The 27,454-nt window shown below is 41.5% G+C and overlaps 1 protein-coding gene across 7 annotated transcripts in view; it reads right to left on the bottom strand.

Moving 5' to 3' along the window:
* Positions 1 to 27,454, bottom strand: part of syngap1b (synaptic Ras GTPase activating protein 1b) — a 124,312-nt gene that overhangs the window by 60,866 nt on the left and 35,992 nt on the right. For 6 of the 7 annotated variants that reach the window (XM_053488081.1, XM_053488084.1, XM_053488083.1 and 3 more), the window contains one exon: positions 21,005 to 21,110. In XM_053488081.1, the coding sequence (XP_053344056.1) occupies positions 21,005 to 21,110 (106 nt within the window). Of the gene's footprint in view, positions 1 to 2,219; positions 2,417 to 21,004; positions 21,111 to 27,454 lie in introns of those variants that run through there. The other variant, XM_053488088.1, reaches the window with a different exon arrangement.

Raw genomic sequence — 27,454 nt, 5'->3', positions numbered from 1 at the left:
CGATATGTGAAGGTGAGTCAAAAATTATTCGCACTCTGGCTGTTGAATTCATTTGGATTGACTTTTAGAAAAAGCTAAATGCATCATTTTTTAGCATAATCTCCTTGCTTGGTAAAGTGCACAATGGTAAAGTGCTCGCCCTATCGTCCGGAGATCGCTGGTACGATTCCCGGGTGATGCTGTAACATCTCGGAGCCGGAGGTACTTCGTGCTCCCACATTAATCCCGACTCTACAGCCAATCAGGGGCATCTGTGAGCTGGCGCACGCGGAAGGAGCGGATATCGCTTTCCTCCGAGTGTGTTACTCCCCGCCCAACGGTGCGTTAGCGAGCAGTTCGAAAAGATGCGGTCGGCTGACGTCACGTGGTTCGGAGGCAACGCGTGATAGTCTTCGGCCCTCCCGACTAAACGGTAGTAATAGCCTTAATGTGAGAGCCCCCTAGTGACGGGGAGGAATTGGCCATGACTAAATTAGGGAGAAAATCAAGGAAAAAAGTTTTGGGCTTTGATGCAAGCTACATATGCACCGCTATCTTCACTTCTTCATTAGAAGTAAATCCTCATTTCAGGGAACCAAAGATGTAAGTCTGATGGGATCGAGATCAGGACTATAGAGAGGATGCGAGATGTCTTCACCCATGGACGGGCATCCGGCTCCTTCTTGATGGCTAGCACTTGTGCAACCTTCCTTGAACTTCTCTATCCCTTTACACACACTTCCTTTGTGAGAAACCACTTTCTCCATATGGCGCACAAAGGCTTCGGCACCAGTTACACCCTCACGATCACTGTACGCTGCTTTTCTTTCAAGCTAATCACAAGTGGGGAAACCATTTTTGCCCGCACCGCAGTTACAGGTCAACTGATGTAAATGGTTCACACCTGGGCAGCAGTGGCTGGGAGGACAGTAGTCTTAAACAGAAAGCGGTGATAAGATCGACAGAAGTTTTAACACAACCTGTGCGAATTATTTTTGACTCGTAGTTATGGTAGTTAGTTGCAACGACACTGTTTTTGTTAAGAGTTATATAACGACTTTGATGAAGTGATGTTGAGATAACATTGAATGAACAACCCAAGCACAATGTTGCACATGCATGCATTTATGCAGATTAACATGCATTCGCACAACGTCCTGCTACGTCCCCTAAGTTTCGAACAGGATTTAGAATTCTGATCGAACATTGGGACAGACACAACAGCTTCCCACACGCAGTGTGTCTATCTCGTGTCAAACATCTCTTAGTGTTGTATTGCTTCCTGTCTGTTACGTTTCATTTTCTTACAAAAATATTACAGTGTGGTGTGTTTATTACCTTGCGTATTACTCTAATATGTAATGTAATATGGTGTTCATTGTTATGTAAGTGCATTTGCTAGCATCAGCAGAATGCCCCCTAGTGGTTCCAGTGGTAAGCATGCACTGGAGTTCAAGCCCTGCTCAGGCCATCGGTTTGGTAAAAGTAAAGTGGTACCAAGGCATACAAACACCCTGCCTTAACAACTTTTGCCTTAAAAACTGAAATTATTCAAGAAATTTGCTACTGCATAAAAAGTGAACGACCAAGCCAGACCTAAGGCTAGCTAAGCTGTGCGTACGCCCGCGAGCTGATCAAAACTTTTATTTTGCCCAAGATTTCAAAAAACATTTATTTTGCCATTTTGCCCAAGATTTAGTGAAGACATACTGTAGCAACATGGCTTTTAAGAATGTTAGGCAAGGATGGCAGCAAGAAGAAAAAGGATTGACTTTCAGTTTAGTTAGTTTTTATATGCAAAAGTATCATTATAGTGTTGGAAATTGTATATTGTATTATTGGTAATATTCTGGGTGTCTGGAATATTTACATTATTACCCGGGGAAAAATGAGTTTCATAATTTCACATTAAGAACTCGCCTCCTGAGCAGATTAAATTCGTATGGCGTGGTGCTGTTGTACTGTACCGGTAGTCAGTGATAGCTCAGTGGGTATGGCATTGGACTATTGGCATTCAATGTTATCCCATCATCATGTAGTCAACGTTGTTTCAACAACAAAAAAGCACAACTGGCGTCATCCCAATGTCCGAAACACTGTCAAATTAACGTCAACACAACATTTTGACAACCCTAACAAATTCCCACTGGGATGTCCTTGGACTAGCATTCAAGACTCCACTAGCTTTCAGACCAAGCTTTATTTCAAGTTCATCATGATGAAAAACGTCTGATTCCTACCTACAGCAGAAATGTTGCTGGCGTAATTATAATTCCTCAATCCTTGCAAACGACTCTTCCGGTTGACCTCGGATCCTGCGCGCCGGACAGAAAGGTAGCTACGTGCAGCGAAGCACTGCTGTGAGTCTTTACTCCAGCTTTCTTGACGTCTTGAACTCTATCACCGGTTGAGTTTTTATTCCAGTCCTGTGCCTTCAGTTTGCTTAACGCTCCAGTGGATCTGCTCATCATGTTCGGCTGGGATCAGTGTGTGTGTGTGTGTGTGTGTGTGTCTAGTTCTGTGCAGTGAATTACAAAGTCATACCTATGAAACAGACTAAATGCTTAACAAAACAGACGTTTTTGCCTGTTAAACAGGTGTCATTGTGCTACTGTACCTCCACTCTCTAGCTCTCTAGCCATGTGCTCATGTGCTAATGCTAACTTCTCAACTAGCTAGTCGCAAAGTCCAGGTCTTTGAAAACAAAGCTGCTATACTTCTCTATGAAGCTGAACTTGTGGTTTTAATGTGCGTTTATTTGATTAATAGATAAGCTTTACATATCTGGTAAGGCTAAAGCTTATTCTACACGCAGAGTATGTAGGGTTAGGCTATGTGTGGTAAATATTTTAAAAGTATGCAAACTACATAAGAGTGTAAGAGTACGCTAACTACATAAGAGTGTAAAAGTATGCTAACTACACAACAGTGTAAATGCTAACTACACAAGAGTGTAAAAGTATACCAAGTAAGAGTGTAAGAGTATGCTAACTACATACGAGTGTAAGAGTATGCTTACTAGGTAAGAGTATGCTAACTAAATAAGAGTGTAGGAATATGCTAACTACATAAGAGGGTAAGAGTATGCTGACTACTTAAAAATGTAAGATAATGCTAACCACGTAAGAGTGTAAAAGAATGCTAGCCACGTAAGTGTTTAAGACTACGCACTTACGTAACTTACGTAAGAGTATAAAAGAATTCTAACTATGTAAGACTACGCTAACTACTTAAGTGTGTATGCTAGCTACTTTAGAATGCAAGAGTATGGTAAATGCGTAAGCGCGTAAAAGAATGCTAGCTAATTAAAAAGGTAAGATTGTAAAAGTATGCTAAGTGCTTAAGTGTTTTTGCCAACTACTAAAATGTGTAAGCGATGCTAAGTATATAAGAATGTAAAAAACACTAACTACATAGGAGTATTAGAGTACGTCAACTACGTCCAAACACAAGAGTATGCTAACAACATAAAAGTGTAAGAGTCTGTATGCTAACTACACATGAATGTACAGGTATGCTAAGAACATTAGCATATCTGAAACTACATAAGAGTTGAAGCTTATGCTAACGACTTAAGCATTTGACATTACCATTATAGTAAATAACGTTACAGTAAAAACAAAATAAGTAAATACAAATAAAAATAATAATATTTATGATAGTTATTCCAAATTGTTCCCGAACGTTGAACTTTGTGGATTTTAACGAAAGTGTGCCTCAGTCCTCCGTATTCCGTCTTGAGTTTTTTTCGTGCTCGACCCCGCCCTGCTTTCCCGCGTGCATGCTCTCCACGAGTCCTCGAGCCGCGCCGCATCCCTCCTGACCGACTCCAGGGCAGATTCTCTCATGGCTAATGTTCAGGTTTGTCCAAAAAAACATCCAAAAAAGTTTCCTAAGGGATTTTTTTGGTAATGTATCCAAGTAAGTAGCCAAAAAAACTTCTACAGTAAGTCTGTGAAGCAGGTTAGCATTGAGCTAACACCACCTTCACGCGGGTCGAGCTCGAGTATCCTCGAGACGTGATTACAATTAGTGCGTCAAACTGAATACAATGCTTTAAATTTAAGAATATTGTTGCTAGGCAACCAGGAAATATGGTGACTAAGTCATTGTGAGTTATTGTAGGTTGACTAAGATTAGCAGTTTTACGAACTTATAGTTTACACGAATATTCGAATATTGTAAAGTAAAGGCACAGCAACAAAAGCGGTTAAGACAGATTGCCGGCGTGTTTCTCAGGAGTGTTGGAATGCGACTAAGAGTGTACGCTGTGTGGGTTATTCGATGACTAAACGAACTTCTACGACTTTCGCCATGTCACTCTCTCAGAGATCAAGAGGATGTAAACTTGTACCAATCCACTATTAGCCTTTACAGGTTCATTATTGCGAGAGAATACTTGCTCTGCTACAAGCACGGCATTATTAACGTTATCAGCGGTGTAGGTGAATGAAAAGGATAGTTTCGAGATGAAGCACGTGAAGGCAGCGTTAGAACTTGAGCCGAGGTGCGCACGCCTCTGAGTGGATGTCAGTCAGGGAGAAGACGAGGCAGCGAGGCAGCGAGGCTCCGATCGCTGGCTGCTCCATGGAATGAGAAAAGGGAGGAAAAATAATCCCCAAAGCGCTCTGAGGCCGGCGCAGCGCAGGACGTCGCTCTGATTCTCACGACTCTCCCGTACGAAATGAGAAGAGTAACGCAGAAGCGGATGAGCGAAGAAACCCAAAGTCGTTCCAGATCTGGTGTCGAGAAAGAGAGAGAGACAGAGAGAGAGAGAAAAAGAGGGAAGGAGGGAGAAGGAGAGAGAGAGAGCTTCCCTTTCTCACGAGACTGTGGCTGCGAGAGAGCGTGAGGCTGCGGCTCCTTCGCACCTTCGCACACGGCACGGAATAACAAACGTCAGCGAGCGCTTCCCAGCTGCGTGCTAGCGCTCGGATTGTTCAGGTATGCACGGAAAGTCGCCTTCCCTCTCGGATGCGGTATGAAAGAGAGAGAGGGAGAGAAAGCGAGAGGGAGAGAGAGGGGCAGTGGGTGGGTGGGTTGATGGGTGGGTGGGGAGATGGGATGGAGGGATGGAGGGGACTTGAGATGAAGCCTGAGGTGACTCTCTCTTTCTCTCTCCCTCTCTTACATTCATCTATGTCTCTCTTTCCATCAATCTGCCTCTATCTTTCTTCCTCTCTCATTCCCGTACATTCATCTGCCTCTTTCTCCGTCCCTCTATCCATCCCTGTCTCTCTGTTGTCTCATTATCTCCCTCGTTCTTCCTCTCTTTTCCTGTCATCTGACTCTGTATCGCTCCTGTTTCACTCTCTCTTACATTTATCTCTTTCTCTCTCTTTTTTTTTGTCTCTCTCTCTCTCTGTCTTTCTTAATGTTTCTCATTATCTAATTGTTCTTTCTGTCTTTTGCTGTCATTCACTCTCTGTATCTCTTTTTCACTCTTTTTGTTGATCTCCCTTACATTTATCTCTTTCCATGCCTCTGTCTCTGTATTTCTCTTTCTTTTGTCTGTTTGTCTCTCTCTATCTTCTCATTTGATGTCTTTAATTATCTCACTTGTTCTTTTACTCTTTTCCTGTCATCTCTCTCTTTTCTCTCTCCCTTACCTTTATTTGTCTCTCCCTCTCCATCACACCATCTCTGTCTTTGTCTGTCCGTCTCTTTCTATGCCTCTCTCTTTCTCTCTCTCTCCTTGTATTCCTTTTTTTCTTTTTTTTCTATCTGTCCCTCTCACTTATTCTTCTTATTGTTCTATCTTTATTAGTCCTCTCCCTCTTTCTGTTCTCTCTCTTTTTCCTTTCTCATCCAATACAATTCAATTAAATTTTAACCCTTGTTGTTCCTTCTTGATCTTTCTATTTCACACACACACACACACACACACACACACACTCTCCTGTGTGTGAAAATGCTCACAGGCATTAGAAGAAGAGGTTCACAGAGGCAGGTTATGTGTGGGAGGAATGCGAGTAACAACACAATCACACACACACACACACACACAAACACACACACCAACAACCCAGTGCTTTCCCATCCATTTTGCTCCGCACACAGCTTGGCTAACACACACACACACACACACACACACACACACACACACACACAAAGCCCCTCCTTTTTGAAGCAATCAAACAAACTCCCTGATAAAAACAAGTGCCTTTAATGAAACGCCTTCTATCTTTGATGGGTTGGATTTGATGGGGTGCTAACCGAAGCACTCGTGTTTGAGGGACCTCGAGTCGCCATGACAACTGCAAAGCCACGTCCACAGATCGGACAGATGCTGAAACGCCCGCGGGGAAGAAACGAGCACGCTCACGCCACAGGACGTTCCACGTTCTCCTCGGATCAGATTTCCTCTTCATAAATGTGCGCGATATCCGGCTCTCGTCTGAACGTGTACGAGATCGTTTCTTTGTGTACTTATAATAAATAATTACTTGTTACTGTTCAGCAGGGGTACTTTAATATTAAAAGGTCACTTATGACACAAAATGCAGCTTCTTTAGTCATGTTAAGACGTTTAGACGCATCTTCAGTGTGTGTGTGTACAGTACAAACCAAAAATTGGAGTGAACATTCTCTTTGTCCCCTTTTCCATTTTTGTATTCACCTAATATGACCTCATATAAGAAAATCCCCGCCCCCGGGTTGTTGCTCAGCTCTGCTGTTCTCTGGAGGGGCGTGGCTCAGGAAGAGCTCATTTACATTTCCCTTTTTTTTTTTTTTTTGCAAAAGCATATGAAAGAAAATACCAAGTGTCCACATGATCAAATAAGGAAATCAATCCTTGCGTGTCCTTTTGTACCTTTATTTAATAATTATTGTAATGAGCAATCAATATTTCATTTTTTGAACATTGAACATCTTAAATTTTTTATTTATTAATGTATTTATTTATGTTTCATTTTAAAACCATGGGCAAAAATTCCTTGCTTTAGGTTTTCCTTGATTTCTTTAACTTGAAATCAAAATATTTCTGTGCTATAACGTGATATAACGTAATCCAAAATCCTGAGCTCTCTAGGACCGAGAGTAATATCCATGTGTTCCTGCCCCTGCCCCTGCATCTGTCCTTGAACCTGTCCAGGTCTCCATACAAGCCCCAAATTAAGGAGGGCACAGACGTGATGTAGACAGAGCTTGAGGGTTTGGTGCTGAGAAGATCCGCTAAAACTACTCAAGCATTTTGCACAGAAGGGTCACCATGTAGACGGAGCTAATTCCAATATGTTTCCAAAGAGGTGACGTACTCTAGGAGACTGAGGACGCTACCCACAGAAACTACGAGGATATGATGGGTATCTTATTATTTACGACGAATAATTTTACTAAAAGATTTACTGGGTATTTAAAAATATATTATTTCTATAACACTAAAAGCGTTACAAAGCGGTGTCCATAAGGCAAGGGTCTACTTAAAAAAAAAAATATATATATATATATATATATATAAACCTCTAACATCCAGAAGCACATTAAGAGCAATTTTGCTTCCTCCAGTCACTCCGCTCCAGCTTCTCATTCTCTCACTCCTCCTCTTCGACTCTTCCTCTCTCTTTCTCTCTTGCGTCTGCTCTGTAATTATTTCCATGGTTACCGTTAGAGACGTGGGCCCGAGCTAGTGTACAAATGTGTCCTTCCCTTTCCCTCTCTGCACTTACTTTTTTTTTGCGTCGCTTTCTGTCTAAGTCTGACTCTGCTCGTTAGCATACAATTATTCACCCACATCTAACAGAAATAGAGAGACAGAATGAGAGACAGAAAAAGAGAGAGAGAGAGAGAGAGACATCCAAAACACAACTTTTTTCCCTCCTTCCACTCTGAACCAAAACGGTTTCTTTCGCAACAGGTGACGTAATGCTGCTGAACAGATGCATAAATAACGTCAGCTCGGCATGTCGCGTTCTCTGATTTGTTCCGCTCGAGCTGATCACGCACATTAAACGAAGACGGAATGTGCTGATGTCAGTAATTAATTAAATGGATGAGGATGAGAACAGGAGGTTAATCGGTGACGCCGTGCTTTCGTTTCTGGTTAAACATCATTAGAGTGTTTGCGTGAAGTGTTTGTCGGTGCACTTGAGGCAAAATGAAGAAGCTCGTCTTCAACTTCAGGGTTGGTTCAGGAAGTCATAAACACTTCCTCTGCAATGAAACCGAGCATCGGTAAGAAGGTGCAGGACTTTAAGTACTTACTGTAGGGTCAACAGTCCAGAACAATGGAGAGTGTGGAATGGAGGTGAAGAGGCGTGTGCAGGCAGGTTGGTGTTCATAGATGTTCATAGACAGGAGGCAGAGTTGGAAGTAGCAGAGCTGAAGATGTTGAGGTTCTCTTTGGGACTGACAAGGATTGATAGGATCTAGAATGAGTCCATCAGAGGGACAACCCATGTTAGATGTTTTGGAGGCCAGATTGAGGTGGTTTGGACATGTTCAGAGGAGAGATTGTAAATATATCAGTAAAGGTTTGCTGAGGTTAAAGCTGCCAGGAAGGAGGTCTAGAGGAAGACCAAAGTGGAGCTTTATGGATGCAGTGAGAGAGGACATGAAGTTAGTTGGTGTGAGAGAAGAGGATGCAGAGGATAGGGTTAGATGGAAACAGATAATTCGCTGAAAGTGACCCCTGAAAGGGGAGAGCCAAAAGACAAAGAAGAAGAAGAAGAAGAGGTTCCTTGGTGATAGGCTTCTCGTCGGCCTGGGTTCAATTCCCAGGCAATGCTCAAACCCAGTCCCTGGTAGCAAGGCCTTCTTAGTGCTGGTCAAGTTATAAACGTTATGATTCAATTGCTTCAGGAACCGGATCCGGCATAAAACCTATGCCAAGTCCACTATGGCGAGCAGCCAAAAGAGTACAGGATTTGTACAGGTTTTGTGTTGAAAAGTTTTGGTCTTACCATTATATTAAATGTTACTGTAAGAGGAATAAAGCACTTGCACTTTTTGGAAAATTATCCACCCCTGGATTGAACCGCAGCATTCTTCCTGTGGAAGTAGAAGATTATTTTCCAATAAGGGCACGTTGGCAAGTGCTTTATTCCTCTTACACCAAAGCAATGTGCCAAGTAGTAAAGTTGTATCCATTAACATTAACATTAAATGCAAACATAACCGTGGGCAGTGAAAATGGTCGGGTTGCAACAGGAAGCGCCAAAAAACTCTTCCAAATAGTTGCAGGTTGAATGATCCAATGTGGCGTCCCAGAGCAAGAGGGAAAAGCCTGAGAAAACAAAAGTTAAATTAAATGTAATGGAATGACCATGACTTTTTTTTTCTCTCACTTCAACTTAATAAGACACAAAATCGATTTCTCCAAGCTTGACATTTAACTGAGTTCTAAAGACATTAAAAAAACAACAAAGTAAAGTAAAAGCTGTACGGTATCTCAGATCGTTGCAAAGTGCTGACACTGGAGACTTCTTACAGAAATATGTATTAAAGTGTGGGGTGAATGTTCAAACCCCAGTGAATAAGTTGTTACGATAGAAACAATATTAAAACGAATGCATTAAAATTCATATTACAGTTAATATAAACTAGTGCTGTGCAGCTAGTCAGTACTGCCGTAATTAAGCAATATCTAGCACATCTGTGATGCGTTCATAAGCATGAGGGTACAGCCATATCCAGTGCAACAGCACAACCTCAAGTGTGACAAAAACTATTTATTATTGACAGATTAATTTGTTTAGTTAACCAACACATAATCTTCTGCAAATAGCGGAACAAACTAACTGCGACTGGCGGAGCTGCGACCGACAGTTAGAGTAATTAACAGGGTTGAAAGTACAGTAGTTTTCAATTCTTTATTGTACTACTGTATGTAGCCAAACCATGAAGCTGGTGGACAGTCCTGGGAAAGGTTCGAGATTTACTTTCCACTTATTAGCTCCGTTAACTTTTGGCTTTCTGGGTTTGACTCCCAAGTAGCATTAAATGGAAAGCTAGTGCACTATGTAGGGTGTACCATCCCTTGTTCCGCACACTAAGTGTTTGGAACCCTTGATAAGGGGTTAGAGAGAGATATGCGACCCCACAGTTAGTGTAAATTACCACCGTAAAGCACCTGGGACGGCGAGTGATACGTATAGTTAAACATCCCATCTCAGTGCTGTTACCATTTATTATCACTGCTTATGGAAAGCCTCTCGTCCAATCAGATTGCTTGGGCAGAATGGGCTAGCTGATGTACTACTGTATAGAACAACTCCTGACCAATCAGAATCCAGAATGCGGTAACGCCGCAGTGTAAAAAACGTCAGCGCTGACTATTAATTGTTAAGGCGTTAAGTCAACCTATTAAGACATCATCATGAACTTCTCACTTTTTCTCGCTTTGCACTGCACGTTACAGGTATGAGTCTTATTAGGTGTTTAGCCTTACACGTGTGACCTAATTAATTCTGTGAGCTATAATTAGAGAACGTGTCATTTTTGGAACGCCTATGGACATTAAATGAAGAGATGTTTTTCACAATAAGTAACAAAGTACTTCATAAAACGTTCACGTTGCGGGCTTCACGAATCCTTCGGTGCTTGCGCTTTCTAAAAGTTTTATGCTTATAAATATGTCATGAAGGTTCAGTGTAGATGCCAATTCATATAATACCAGCCCTCTGTTAGGATCAGTTAGAAAAAAAAGAATAATAATAAGTAAATAAATAAATCCAAGGGAAAAAAAGAAAAACATTGAGTGAATATTTAGAATAGCATTCTTTCTAAAGACGTGTGAATGAGACATGCATTTGAAGGGTAAACACTGACCTAACACAGCCTTCATTTTCATCTTTCTCAGACTCCAAAAACATTTATACAACACTGGAGCTCACACACCATCACCCTGGGAACAGGCGTAGAGTTTTGGCTGAGAACGCTGTCAGATGCTTAATGGAAATCATTTCATTCTTTTTAACAGGCTGAGCGTCAAAGCTGTAAGAATTCAGCTCCAGATCTGCACTCGATGGCCTTTGGCCTCAAGCATGAAATTGGATGAAATGAGTTTAACATGGCGGTATCTGCATTACCGACTCCCATATAATGAGTGTTAGAGCTGAGAATGTCTGCTACAGAGTCAGGAAGCGTACAAAAACACTTCAGTCAGGGAACGGTAGAGAGAAAAAAAGAAAAATTCCAGGGGTAGCGGCCTGAGCCGAGGGTAGTTACTATGGACATCTTTATCTGGTTTAGGTGTAGTGTTAGTTGTTGGCTCAGTGGTAGGTTTTTCATCTGTCATGCGGAAGGCCTGGGTTCAGTTCCAACCCAGCTGCTGAAAGACTACCAACAGCACACTGACCCTCTTTTTCTGTTTGTGACCTATTTCAAGATCCAATATTTACTGAATATTATCCAGTTGATTTTATTGGAACAACTTTTTTGCACACGACAAAACTAACAGTTTTTATTTTACATGTTTTTGCAGGAAAGAATTTTAATATAATATTATATAACAAATATTAAGCTTGGGAATTTTTTTCCATTATGCGCTACATAAACCAGGGGAACATATTATCCTGAGTACATACAGTACAGTAGGACCCTAGAACTGGGGAACTTAGGGCTCCATTAAGTATAATCCATATAAATCTGGGGACTGTAGGTCCCTGGGAACATAGAGACGCCTTGATGACTCGTTAGGTGAATAATATCTAGCTTCTATGTGTATTTTAAAATTTTATGACCTCATTTAAGTGGCTCATGGCTTTATTGGAGTTCATAAAAATTGTACAGATGAGTAATTGTAAATGCGCAATATACTGTATAGATATACACAACCGTTCAAAAGTTTGGGGTCATTTGCAAATTTCTTTGTTTGTGTTTAGTGATTTATTTTCTATATTCTACAACAATACTGGGGATTTCAAAACTATAAAATAACACATATGGGATTAGGTAATTACGTAACAACAAGAAAAACAACAGTTATTTTAAGACACAGAGGTCAGCCTTTCTGTAATAGTTCTTGCGAGAACAGTATTGTCAAGTGCATTTGCAAAATCCGTCAAGCACCATAATGAAACTGGCTCTCATGAAGGCCGTCCCAGGAGGGCGAGACCAAAACCTACCTCTGCCGCAGACGAGAAGTTCATTTAGAGTTATCAGCCTGAAAAATGACCAATTAACAGCAGCTCAGGTTAGAGGCGTTATGAAGTCTTTACAGAGCAGAAGCAGCAGAAACATCTCACCATTAACTGTTCAAAGGAGATTAATTCATTTTTGGACGCCTTCAGCCTTTACAATGTAAAAAGAAATAAAAATCAGGAACAATCATGGAGTTAGAAAGTGACCCCAAACTTATATATATATACGTATATTGCTGTCATGTTGGAATTAGTGTGGGGTTGTTTTTCAGGAGTTGGGCTCGGGCCCTTACTACCAGTGAAATGAACTCCTAATGCTTCACCATACCGGGACATTTTGTACAATTTCACGCTCCTAACTTCGTGGAAAGAGTTTGGGGACGGCTGCATTCTGTTCCAGCATGACTGCGCACCAGTGCACAAAGCAAGGTCCATAAAGACAAGGATGAGCAAGTTTGGTATGGAAGAACTTGACTGTCCCGCACAGTCCTGACCTCAACCTGATAGAACACCTTTGGGATAAATTAGAGTGGAGCCAGTCCTTCTCGTCCAGCTTTGTTTGACCTCACAAATGTGCTTCTGAAAAAATGGACAAAAATTCTTATAAACACACTCCTAAACTTTGTGGAAAGCCTTCCCAGAAGAACTGAAGCTTCTTTATAGATGCAAAATGGGGGGGCAACAGCATATTAAAACCTATGGATTAGGAATCGTATGTTCATCAAGTTCATACTGTATGCATGTGAGGGCAGGCGAGCGAATACTTTCAGCAATAAAGTAAATATATATAAATAAATAAAAGACAGGTTTTGTCTGTACATTGATCAGAACTCGCTCATTCGATTATATCCTTACGTTTCCTACATTGGAGGACCAGAGACCAGTCTTAGAAACAATTTCTGTCTGTCTGTATATCTGTATGTCTGTCCAGCTTGATTTGTCACAGCATCACGCACGAATTTAATGAAACTTCGCCAGGCTTTAGGTACTTGCCTGAATATAAACCGGGACAATAAATGACATTAAATTGTTGAGTAAAAGTGAAGTTATGAGCAGTTATGTGTCAGGTTATGTGACAGCATCTCGCTTTTCTTTTAGGTAACTCATTCAGCGTTTTTGTCTCAAGGTGGGCGTGGCTATACATGTCACTCGACGGAGCCTATCAACGTGAGACACAGAAACGACGGTAATGCACCTACAAGCTGCCAAAATCCGTCAACAACAGGTACACCCGCTGGTACAGAAAAAGATGTAGAATAACAGGACATGCCGGATCAGGTGGTGTTTTATAAACTGCTGAGTCATGACTATGGTCGCCATTTTGTTCAACCAAACCAAAGATTAAAGCGATAATTATGATTAGATTTATTTTAATATTCACAAGCAGGCTGTATATCATCGTCTCAGAAACCTAGACGTCTCAGACTAAATCTGTGATGACATCACACACCAGTGGTTTTACGACTCGGCGCATAACACGACCGATCCTTGGAGGAACTTTCTTTCCGTAAACACTGATGTGACCTAAACACACTGACTTAAAACCACGTTCGAGTCTTTCGGAAGACCTTAAATGGGTTATTTATAGCACTAAGGATTTCAGAATGTTATTATTGCACTCTCTTTCAGCAGGCAGTGTGTGTGTGTGTGTGTGTGTGTGGGTGTGTGTGGGTGTATGTGGAGCACACGCTTCCGCTGGCGCTTGATTCGTCTGCATCCACATTTCCACCCTTGACTGACTTCACCGCGCAGCTCGGAGCGACCGGAAGAAGACCTGACCGCGTGCCAGGATGCCACGAGCTCACACTCTGACCTTTCTTCAGCTACGAGGAGCGCACATCATTACTTATGACATTTACACGCATTAACCCTGAGGGTGTCTGGGGTGATGCTCGGACTTCTCAACCGGCTCACCATCTGGTCCGATGCGCTCTTACCAAAGATTACAGCGTGATAGTGTATTTCGGATTCGCGCCACACTCGCAAGCGTAATAAACGAGAATGAAAGTGATGTCTGTCATGTTCTGTAATCATCTTGGAAGCTGAGGAAAAGAACATGTTTGAATATAAAGAGTATTTTTTTTGCTTTGAGCTTATACTTCGTGTAAAACCGTACACGGGAAATTCTGCTCTTCAGCTTTGACCTTAAAAACTATTGTGGAAAAATTGATCCAAACTTTAAAACTTCAGGGGATTTTGTCTCCTTTTGTCTCTTTTAAAGGGCACCTATTGTGCAAAATAAACTTTTTAGACAGGAGTCCAGTGCGCGGGTACAGAAATAACCTCCTGCTTTTTGTTTTTGTACTTTTTCCATTCATTTTTTCCCCCCTAGTGTGACCTCATATAAGAATAACCCCTCCCCCAGCTTTTTACTCAACTCTCCCAGAAGTTTCCTGGCTCCCTTACATGTAGGCGTGAAGATAAACCAAGCTCCGAGACCTGTGTTAACCTGTTCGAACTGAAAGAAACAGTAAAATACGGGACCTTTAATTTTTCACCATGTAATAAATCTCTGCACAGTTCCACACAGTGTGTTATTAAAGCATGCGGTATACTGTAGGTGGATGCCACAGCTTGTGCTCTCCCGTTATATCTTTAGCTCCTGAAGGAAACCATAATTAAGATAACGAGTTGACTCAGGTGTGTTTAGAGATCTGTTTAATTACATTAAGAACTCGAACAAATTCAAGCACACACTCTGTTACACCCAGGGTCTGGATGTGTACGGGTTTGAAACGATGATCTCCGACAGCTCGGGTTTGTGCAGAACAGATTCGAAACGCGGCTCCTTTGGACTATTTTTGGCGAGTTGTTCCATCACTATGGATACACCACCTGGAATGAATGATTTCATGAAGGTGAGATTGAACAATAAAAAATGAAGAAAAATGTACGCTGTCAGAAGCATAGTGTAGGAAAAATAAAAGGATCATACTGAGTGGGGGGGAAAAAATGGAGCTTTAGTGCGTTTCCAGCAGCGCAGACGTGATGGCAAATCGAGGGCACACGTGAAGCGTGGATAGTAGCACCTGGACAAACCTGCTGCCAGAAAGTGGGGTGGAAAAGCGTAAAGCTGATACACACCAACCCGAACCACTCGTGCACGATGATTACAGTGTTATCGCTTCAGCAGAGATCATTTCGGTTTTATCCAAATGAGGTACGAGACGACAAAGGTTTCCTGGAAGGCCAGCATTTCAGACGGTCTGCTCATGGCTCCGGCCTCCTGTACACACAATCATTCACCAACACTGCTTGCACATTACAGGAACTCGGCTGGGTGTTAATGCCACATCCCCTGTACAGTCCTGACCTCACTTCGAGCCATTTTCACATGTTCGGATGATTAAACGAGTTCCTGGGAGGCCAGATAGAAAGAATTGCTTTGCTAATCTAATAGTGTAGCGGGCAGTCACTTCTTGTTGTTGTTGTTGTTGTTGTTGTTGCCTTTCTTGATGCGACTCTCCTGTTTTATCCAGGCCTGGGACTGGCAATGCATCCAGTGGTTGAAGTTTGGCCATTGTGTGGGAACCAAACCCGGGGATCTGAATGGCAGACGAGGAACCTACAGTACCACTGAGCCACCGACGCCCAACAACTGAGTCATACCAGTAATATACAGTATGTCTGATTATCAGTTTTTAATCTAATATAATCAATATGTTTTTTGGTTTCAAGGAAAAAACAATCAGTAACTGCACCTTTAATGCAAATAATAAAAAATAAAAATCCTGTATGCTCTTGTGCATTCCTTTTTATAATTGGTTTACTGCTGTTCAGTAGAACAAGCAGTGCAGGTTTGGTGTGTGTGTGTGTGTTGTTTCGAGCTTGTTCTCGATGCTGTATGTGTTTTCCATAGAAAAGTGTTGCAGTGGCGTTAGCGAGTCTCAGTCGCTCCACTGTGCAGGCTGCAGTCGTTCTCCTCTAATTGTAAATTTCCACGCAGCACGGTTACACGCTCCCTCCGGGCACGCATCCTCTCCAAGACCGATGCGGACGAGTTCTTGGGGAACGAGCTTGACCCTGATATTCTCTCACACACGAATGCTAATGCAGATTAGCAGGACATTCAAATGCAACTACTGGCTCTGTCCCCTCGTGCGCCATACGCTAAAGCGGATGGACGTTCCACCAACCCGGGCCATCTGTACGGACGTTATAGTCCCTGGGGAAACATGGGGAACAATACAACACCTGGGAATTTGGTTTATTATTTTATTAAGTTGTTTTAGTTATCTTATTAAAGGCAGAAGTGTGCGGATGTCCGTCGTCACGTGAGATCGCGACGTCCTCTGTGTTTAATCAGAAGTTTAATCAGAAGTCTCCAGCTCTTCAGTAGGCGTCTCACTGTAACGAGAACCGTCGATTGTTGAACCTTTTACCTGAACGTGTTCCAATATTTCTGGCCCCCGAGAACCCCAGGAAACTGATTTTTCCAGCTGATGGTTGACTTTTGAATGTTTCCTCGGTCGGCGATTGAGGATGTTTCCGTGCCGTACTCTGACGTTCACTCTCAGACTCGTAGTGATGAATCCGTGTCTCGTCACCAGTAATAATTCTCTTTAAGAAACTTTCACCTTCCTCAGAGTATCGCTCCAAAGTTTGTTTGCAGATATACAGTACAAGCACTTTGATTTATGCTCTTCCGTGAGTTGTTTCGGCACCAGGTACACCCTCAGAGGACAAAAAAAACTCATCACTGCACGCTGCTCTTCTTTTATGCAAATCACGAGCGGTGACTCCATTGAACCGAAGTAACGAGTTTACACCTGCACTGCAGTGACTGGGGAGACAGGAGCCTCCAACGGAGAGCGCTGAGAAGAAGTTTTAATATAAACGGAGTGCGGAGAATTTTTGACTCATAATGTCCATGTCCTACAGAGGTCGGCTCACGGGACCACTCACTCGAAAACTGTTCAAATGTACCGAATTCTCAGGACAAAAACGTTCCCCAAGTGTGCAGATTATCAGTGTGTGTGTGTGTGTGTGTGTGTGTGTGTGTGTGTTTGAGAGTGTGTCTGTGTAGCCAGAAGGTAAGTGGAATAAGTCTTTATTTCTGCTTCACCGAGTGTCTGAGCTCAAGGTTATTCAGCCTTCGCTAATTTTGGCACCAAAAAAAAAAAAAAAAAAAAGACCTGTGACAAATTTAACCATCAAGGGCAAGAAAAATCAGCCTGAAGCTCTGTAAAGTAAACAACTAAAGAAACAGAAAGGAAATACGTTCTCAGCTGTCGCTCTGTCGCGTGATGTATCAGAGATTCAGTCTGAGCCGAACGTTGGGAGAAGATGAAGCAGGGCAGGTGGGATCTGCCAGAGTCTTGATGGTGGTACATGACAGATTAAAGCCCTGCACCAATCAGTGTGTGTGTGTGTGTGTGTGTGGTGCAGTGAGTCAGAGAAACTGATCTGAGCTGCCTCTCTCTTTCTCTCTCTCTCTCTTTCTCTCTCTCTCTCACACACACACACACCACTCAGCTACAAGCTGAGCTGGCCCACACGGACATCATGAACACTTTCTGGCCGTTCCATCACTCTCACAATTCACTGGTTTGATACAATGTCTTGTCTCAGGGGTCACCAAGGATCAAGCTCACACACACACACACACACACACACACACACACACACACTCCTCAGCACCCCGTCTAAGTGAAGATGACGACAGCTTTTAGCCGTTACCTGGTGCACCTTTCTGAAAACGGATCAGCACTTAAAGGTGCAATTTGGGCTTCTGTAAAGTGTCCACGCCTCAACGCTGTCTTTGTGGAAGTGCAGGTTCATTTGTTACATGCGGGAGAGCAGGTTATTGTAAACATCATCACCAACACCAACACCGTGATCACCAACATCATCACCGACAACACTACCGTCACCACCAATATTATCCACCACTGTCACCATCACCACCAATATTATCTACCACTATCACCGTCACCACCACTAAAACCACCACCACCATCACCTATATCACCACCACCAATATCAGCACCACCACCACCACCAATCTTATCCACTGCTGTCACCATCACAACCATCGCCATTATCACCACCTTCATCACCACCACCACCACTGTCACCACCACCAATAACACCATCACCACCACTGAAACCACCACCACCATCACCTATATCACCACCTCCATCACCACCACCACCACTGTCACCACCACCAATATCACCATTACCATGAATATTATCCACCACTGTCACCATCACCACTATCACCACCTTCATCACCACCACCAGCCTCATTACCACCACTGTAACCATTACCATCATCAATATTATCCACAACTGTCATCATCACCACTATCACCATCACCACTATCACCACCACCAATATTACCACCAATCTTATCCACCACTGTCATCGTCACCACTATACTGTATCACCACCACCATCACCAATATTATTCACTGTTGTCACCATCACCACTATCACCACCTTCATCACCACTATCACCACCCTCATCACCACCACCACTACCACAACCACTAGCACCATGACCACCATTTCATTTATGTACAATATCTACCCTGTACAGCGGGTGTGATAGATAGATTTGTTTGTCTATTATTAGTTTTATGATTATTTTATTTGACATTTTATTTTAAAGCGTTTATTTTTTTAAACGTGTCTATTTTTCCTTTTATTTTTAAAAATAAATTGTCCTTTAAAATAAGTACAAATGTCTAGAAATCAGGTAATTAATAATTATATATTTGTCTTATCTTTTTACAGGAAATCTTTAGGACAAGGTTGCCAGGTTTGTGGTTTCTACTTCAGAGTGGACAAGGTTAAAAACTATCAAATTTTCCATTAAAATAAAAAACAAATTTGTTTCACAGCAAATAACTAAAAATGTTCCATTAAAGATGGTAAAGTGGAGGTGCTGATGTGTGTGTCCATGACGTACGCAAACAGTTCTTTTGCACGATAGTGTATATTGCAAAGACCGGCAGAGGGAACAGAGGGGTGATTTCCATGTAAAAGCTGAGATCGTGAAGGACCACGTCTCGATTATTTTCCATATCTGATTTGTTTGGGTTTGGTGTTGATGCAGCGATGTTGTCTTGTTTTTGAGATGTGTTGAGATCGCTGAAACCTGGAAACCATGGTTAATTGTTTTAACCTCAAAGATAATTGAATAAGGGTATAATAATGTCTCAAAGGTTTCACAATGAGCTTCTGGATGAGGGAACGCTGCGGACTATCGACTTTGGGGTTACGAGGTACAGTAGGTACGTCTGGACTTCATTTTGTTGAAGGCGGTGGTGTGAAAGTCGTTACCGTGAGCTACTTTATATCGTTCTAAATAGTAGATCTGTTACTTTTCATTCAGACTGCAGACACGGAGCAGCAGAAATCGAAGCATGAAACCGAGCAGTGGATTGTTACAAAAGCGTACGTCATTTATAAATTACAGAGCTCTGCAGTGAGCAATGGCTGTGTTATTGATTCATTTCTTTTCTTTTTTTTGTTAGCAAATTGCCCTACGGTGCCACGAGAGAGCTGAATTTATTACCACGAGCGTTTTTACACGTCTGAAAAGTGATTATAAATCTGTGAGAAATGCAGCGTGTGTACACCTGGAGGCTTTTTTATGTCCCGGGGTGTGTATGTGTATGTGTGTCAGATGCCGAACGTGTACGACTTGGACTCAAGCAACAAGAAGATACAGCAACAACTCTTTTCTGTTTCTGAGGAGAACGTAACACACTCGGAGGAATGCTGTAACCTTCCGCACACATGACTTGACCTCGTGCTGCTGTGATTGATGGGGAGACAAGAGTATGCCCCGCCCACCCAGACAGCACAGTCAGTTTTGCTCTCAATACAGATAGCCTTGGAATGGCCGAAGGAAGAAAACTGAAGACTCAACTGGAAAAGGAAGACGAGTTTTCTGATCTAGTGTAGATGTTGCACGTGAAAAGCTCCCAGGATGCATTGCAGGTGTTCACCAAACCGCTGTAACACCAGTAATAAATGACCAGTTATATACCAGTAAACTGAGTCACAGGCACCCGAGGCCCACCCGTGCCCGTGGCAACCAAAAGCCAGCCTGACTAGTCCAGAGCACAGAGCATGCATCCCTAGCACACTGCCCCCCAGTGGACATGTAAATTCCTTCAAAATGCATCCAGTAAAGCCTTCTGAAACATCACATCACATTACATCAAATAGAACCAGCAGGGTCACCATGATTTCTGTATAGTGCTCTTCATGATTTATTTTTAACAATACCGTGAAACTGCATGCGAGTGTATAAAAAAAGTGAGACTACAGCCGGCCTTGAGAACCAGAGTGCAACTTCTGCCATCATTTTAACCTGAATCTTCAACGCATTCAGAAATCAAGGTTGCCAGATTCACATATCCTAAAAAGACTCACTCACTCATTCACTGTATTCTGTATACTGCTTATTCTGGAGAGGGTCACTGGGGGCCAGGGGACTCGGGGAACGAGGTGAGATACACCCTGGAATGGGTGCCAACACACTACGGGCAATTTGGAAACACCAGTTAGCCTCTTTGGACTGTGGGAGGAAACCCACCAATCACAGGGAGAACATACAAACTCCTGAGATGGGAAACGAACCCTCCACTCAGTGCTACCCACTACGTCGGCGTTCCACATCCAAAGATCAAAGTCATATATAATTATTTATACCAGACACATCCTGAAAAATGGAAAAGCTTATGGCTGGTGTGTAACATCTAGCAAACCTAAAAAAAAACAAAAAAAAAACAGACCAGATAAAAAAAAAAAAAAAAAAAACAACTTCAGGATATCATGAGATGTAATTTGGCATGGACCAAGAATTAATTCCAGTTCCTCAGAGCTGATCCCTGTCAATCAATTACTTATGAAGAGGTTACTAATTAATAAGTGTTTTTTTTTTTGCCCCGCCTCTTTTTAAAAGTGAGCGTCATGTACTCACCCATCTCAGGATGGTGGCGTCCCTCTACAGGCACGCTGACGGTGCGTCGCAGCAGCTTGTTCCTGTGCGACTCGGAGCGCCGCTCGCGCATCAGTAAAGGGTGAACCTGGAATGAATGAGCATGAGATTAGACGTGAAGCCTAGAAATCAATGAGTAGCTCGACAACGAAACTATTAGAGCGGACCAAATGATTGTGTCATGAGATGTACAGTAGGACTGTGTCGGAAAAGCTGATTTCATTTTTAGCTTGTGACTTTGCTAGACTTTTTTTTGCTAGCATATTCATACACACACAGTGTCACCGCGCAACGCAAGTGTGTGTGTGTGTGTTTGTGTTTGTGAGACACTGCAAATGCTACAGTTAATTCTCCCGCCTGGCTTTATTCATCACCTTAACACTCTCGGTGCACACCGTATTCCCTCAGAGGGGTGAAAATAACGAGCGCGCTTTTTCAGCTGGAGGACAGAACAGGACACTGATTGCAGGCTTGTGCGTATAATAAGATGTTTATTTAAGGCTCTGCGTGAGGTTTGGGGTCCGTGAGCGTCCCACAAAGGAAACCAATCCTTCTCGAGCAAGAGGGAGAGAAAGAGGAGCATAATATATATCACACTGCAGCCTGCCGTAACGCACACAGTGGGGATTGTAAGGAAGCACTGGGTTTCCTTTAAACTGCGATGTGTGTGTGAGAGAGAGAGAGAAGATGTGTGTGTGCTGTCCTCTCCCTTCAGCTCGACACACATCCAGAGTGAAGGAAGGAGCGTGTTCCTCGCCGTCTCAGAGCTGAGCTGATAAACGAGGCGAGCACGAGCAGGTCAAGCACCGAATCCCGCCGGAGTACAAACCGCTCAGTCGCTGAAACTCAGCACTGGGTGGAGCTACAGCACCTGTGAGGAACGGGGCGACATGACCGACCCGGGAGTCGTTTACGGTGTCAGAGACGAAGCAGACTCTCATTAATCAGCGTAACGAGCAGCGCAGCAGGGTGCAGGAATCAGCGCAGACATCGCCAGGCCATTCGGTTTCGGGATTCAGGATGGCATGATGTTATTCTCTAACAATGTCACTGTCACTTTGGAAAATTTGGACACTTTCTAGTCAGTGTAGTGTACGTTGGCAGGGATTAATGGCTCACACGCAAGAGTGTAACACACAGGAGTGTACAAAAGTTTCAGCACAATTAGAATGAACAGTACGAGAGAAGTTGGAAAACATCATAACACAAACAAACTTCTGCTTTACATTTACATTCACCTTTAGGCATTTGGCAGAGGCGCTTATCCAGATCGACTTAGAAAAGTGCTTTGAAGTTTCCATCATTGGATAGATCCTTACACTGGGGTGTTAGATCACTCGCTATAACTTACTTGAAAACTTTTGAAACATTTTCAAGCACTATAAAAAAATAACTATAAAAATATTATCCAGTAGTAGTGTTAACTACTGAATTAACTAATAAATTGAATAAACTAGCTAGATCAATAGTAAGCTAGCGGTTGCAAGGAATAATTATTTTACAATATAAAATAGTAAGTTAGAATTCACGAGGCTAAATGTTATATTCTATAAATCATACAATTACGGGGGAAAAATATGGCAATATATTGTAAAATATAATGCAATATATTAAATAATACATTTCCATATTAGGAAACTAATATATATGCAATATATGAATGTATATATATCAGCAAAAAAAGAAATGGACTGTGTATTTCAACAATAATGTTGTAAAAATCCAAATAACTTTACAGATCTTCATTGTAAAGGGTTTAAACAATGTTTTCCATGCATGTTCAATTACCCATAATCAATTAATTAACATGCATGTGTGGAATGGTCGTTAAGAGCTTAACAGCTTACAGAAAGTAGGCATTTAAGGTCACAGTTCTAAAAAAGAGACTTGTCTACCGACTGTGAAAAACACCCAAAGAAAGATGCCCAGGGTCCCTGCTCATCTGCGTGAACGTGCATTAGGCATGCTGCAGGGAGGCATGAGGACCGCTGATGTGGCTAGGGCAATAAATCGCCATGTCCCCACCGTGAGACGCCTAAGACGGCGCTACAGGGAGACAAGAAGGACAGCTGATCATACTCGCAGTGGAAGACCACGTGTAACAACACCTGCACAGCCTACTTGGCCTGTCGCAGATCAAATTAAAAAGACCAAGAAGAAGAAGACAAAGCAGCCCAAGAAGGCGGGTTTTACTTTTTTGAGACGAATTTAAAATTAAGTGTGTAGTTATTATTGACAAGGAGTCATGTTGAAAAAAAAAAAAGTTAAAACCACAGTGTCTGTGGTCAAAAAACTTGTAGTATATTTTAGCTGAACATTACACAGCTTATGTATGTTCTTAAATTGCTAAAAGAATTCCAATGCTACCAGTGGGTGCTAGTGATGGGTCGTTTTTTTAACGAATCTTTAACGTGACTCAGAAGAACGAGTATCTCAGAGAGTGATTCGTTCATTTTCCATTTTCTACTGGGCACGCATGCGCAAATCATCGCAAAACCCCCGAAGGTTATATACAGAAAACAGAATTGAGCGATTCTTTCTTAATGACTCTTCTAGTCCGAGTCATTCATTCCTTTATCACGTGACTCTCATAGACGCTATGCAGTGCAACAGATTCAAAAGAAAGAACGACTCAGACTGGAAGATATGAGAGATGAGCTACTCATTCTGTTTATTATAATATGTCATTAGCTGCAGCGTAATATTTTCATTACTGGAACTATAGACTAAATTTGTGTATGTAAACATGTTGGGAGCCTTTTTTATTGTAAATGCAACATTTTATTTTATTTCTGATCAAAAGAACAAAATGAACTAAATGATTCAACAAAAGTTTCGTTAAATTTGATGAACAAGATTCAAAGAACCGAGTTACTAAAATGATTCAAACTTCTAAAATGATTCAAACCGAGTCACTAAAATGATTCAAACTTCCCATCACTAGTGGGTGGTTTAGCATGTGGATTAGCATGTCTAGAGCTACGTTTACACTGTCACTGTCAAATGTGACCCAATTCCGATTTTTTGCTCATATGTGACACGTATCAGATATGTTCTATGTCCATGTAAACAGGAAAAAATGCATGCATTCCGATATTTCGAGATCGGTTTTAGGCCTCCTTCATATGTGGAAATAAATCAGATATATGCTAATGTAATTGTAGTGTAAACAGACAGATCAAATTTCATGAGGCATTGTGTTCTGTACGTCATTAAAACTGCGACTTCCTCGCGGTTTAATAAAAAATTACACTTATGACATTTTTTTCCCCTCCTCCTCCATTTCAAAACCATGGTGACGTTTCGCAAACTTTGCATATTTCGCCTTCGTCCATCATGGCTAGTGTGTAGCACAAGAATCCCCCTTTAAGTATGTGCGATGTTTCAGAGGGTATGGCAAGTGTAAACACTGGAATTAGATATGGGTCATAGGTGAAAGAAAACAGGCAAACAGAAAAAAATCAGATATAGGCAACAAATCAGAATTGGGCATCGAGACCTGCAGTGTAAACGAGGCTTAGGTAACACTTGTGAGGTTAAAAGTTTTGTTTTTTATTTGTTTGTTTTTTAATGATAAAAATCAGGCAGCTGTTTACAGTATTATTATTATTATTAGGCTTATTAAGTGTGGTTTGACATATTTAGTTACTTTATACCTTTTCTTTAAAAAAAAAAAATAATAATAAGTTAATGTTACTGCATGATCAGTTTTTGCGATCCAGTAGTTTTATTATAGCGTGTTCAGTGTTTAACAGTAGTTACCAGAACATGTAACTTTAGAGACATCAGTTAATTATATCCTATAAATAAAGACCAATATGTTTGTTTGTGGAAAGGTTATCCTGGTAATTATATGCACTTTGCTTTAACTTCTTTTCAGAAGCATTCGAGGAGAACAAGAATTTAAACAAAGAAACTGGAGGAGAATGTTCCGAAGTCTCCATCAGCACCACATCATCAGTCCGCTCAAGCCCTCCTCTCAACCTTCAGAAGGTTAGGAATGGAGCAGCTGAATGGTGTTTAGGTAAATCTCAAATGTTTTAAGTTCCATTAGATCCTAAGCAGCTTCAGGAGTTGCAGATTTTGGACAAACCCGTTGGACGTCCACCACAAGAGAAGACTGATGAAGCTGGTGAAAGAACTTCCCCAGCCCTGTTCCTGTCGCTCTACACTACATACAGCAAGCAACCAGTTTTTCCCTTTAAAATGTTTATATCCTTTTGACTGATTCTTTTCACTGGATGATCATCACAATGCTGTGGCCTTTGTGTACCTCCTGTATAAATTATAATTTGAGTTGAGCAGTTCAGGTGGTGTTTGTTGTGGTTCATCGCTGTATGCTGTTATTTGAAGATTTTTAATAGGTTTAATAAAACTATAATACTTCACATGTGTCTCGTGTTTCATGCATAAGGAAATGATCCATAAGCATTTTGCATAAGAATATTATAAAGAAATAGATATATTTAAAAAAAAATCAGTATGTTATGAAGTATATTGTTAAATATAAAATTACAAACATTAAGATATATATATATATATATATATATATATATATATATATATATATATATATACAGTATTTAAATATATTTCTCAATATATGAAAAGCGGCAATTGCTTACGTATTTTTCAATATATTATAATTTTATTCCATATATTGTAAATATAATTAGATCAGAACACTAAATCATTTAATATATTGACAGTTAATATATAGAGAAATATATTTTTTTCCCCTAAGGGAAGGTTGGTAGTAAAGGTAGCTTGAGTCATGGCTAACTACTATACGATACACACTACCGTTCAAAAGTTTGGGGTGACTTTCTAACTCCATGATGGTTCCTGATTTTTACTTCTTTCTACATTGTAAAGGAATGCTGAAGGCGTCCAAAAAATGCATTAATCTCCTTTGAACAGTTAATGGTGAGATGTTTCTGCTACTTCTGCTCTGTAAAGACTTCATAACGCCTCTAACCTGAGCTGCTGTTAATTGGTCATTTTTCAGGCTGATAACTCTAAATGAACTTCTGGTCTGTGGCAGAGGTAGGTTTTGGTCTCGCCCTCCTGGGACGGCCTTCATGAGAGCCAGTTTCATTATGGTGCTTGACGGATTTAGCAAATGCACTTGACAAAACTGTTCTTGCAAGAACTATTACAGAAAGCCTGACCTCTGTGTCTTAAAATAACAACTAACTGTTGTTTTTCTTGTTGTTACGTGATTACCTAATTCCATATGTGTTATTTTATAGTTTTGAAATCCTCAGTATTGTTGTAGAATGTAGAAAATAAATCACTAAACAAAAACAAAGAAATTTGCAAGTGACCCCAAACTTTTGAACGGTAGTGTAAATCAACAAAGTTGCTAGTAAACTAGTAAACATGGGGTTTATTATTATACTGTATTATCCAGCAAGGTTGCTAGTAAGCTAGCTAACACATAGCTTGACCTCATTGTGTATTTTCGCATTTTTACCCCCAAAAAAAAGCAGCAGCAGCTTTTCAGCTAAGACAGAACTAATTGTTTTTACTGCTGTATGTACCTGCAAGGTTGCTACGTTAGTAACGCAGGGCTAGCTAACACAGGACTAATTATTATACTGTCAGTAAGACTGTTGGCACAATATACATATAAGGAATACATTTATCTCTTAAATGATTTTCCCTTCAGTGATTCAGACCAGGCTAACAACACTCCAGAAAGAATCCCAGGATTTTATCACAAAAGTGTTTTTCACTGGTAGGAAATCTGATTTTGATAAAGAAGATAACGAGAGTGATGTCTGCGAGAGCGAGAGCCCTCGAGATCAGGTCTGCGCCGTAAGATCTCTAGAAGCGGTGGAACGGATCAGAAATCCTCCGGGTTTTGATGAGAAACTCTTTTATCCAGAGGACACCAGCTGTGGCGGCGTGGAAGCAGATGTTGTGGCACAGATTCCCCACGTGCGCGCTCTCAAGCTACTGACATCAAACGCCTCCACATCAACCACAACGTCTCTGTCGTCTTTTCCCTTCATGGACAATTTAAGATTTTCTCATTTTAATTACAGAATAAAGTAACAGGCCTCACGGTCTCATGCCAGAGCAGCGCATCGGCACCAGGACTAAACGATTCCATACCACTGTGTCCTGCATTATTGTGTGTGTAATGTAGAGTTTATTCTCTTCTACTCATGAATTACAGCAACATTAATGTCTTGTGTGATTTAGTGTCACACTGTGCAGAATTAAAGAACCCCAAATCTACTGGATGACCTGTAGGACCTGCGGGCGGGGATAAAATCATACAGCTCTTTTTGTTCATTCATTCATTTGTCTTCTATACCACTTATCCTGTATAGAGGGTCACAGGGGACCTGAAGCCTGTCCCAGGAGACTGAGGACAAATGGCGGGGTACAGCCTGGATAAGGTGCCAATTCATCGCACACACA

The sequence above is a fragment of the Clarias gariepinus genome, chromosome 26, assembly GCF_024256425.1.
Source record: "Clarias gariepinus isolate MV-2021 ecotype Netherlands chromosome 26, CGAR_prim_01v2, whole genome shotgun sequence".
Lineage (NCBI taxonomy): Eukaryota > Metazoa > Chordata > Actinopteri > Siluriformes > Clariidae > Clarias > Clarias gariepinus.
The sequence above is the reverse complement of the archived record's forward strand: the minus strand, read 5'-3'. Positions and strand labels throughout refer to the sequence as shown.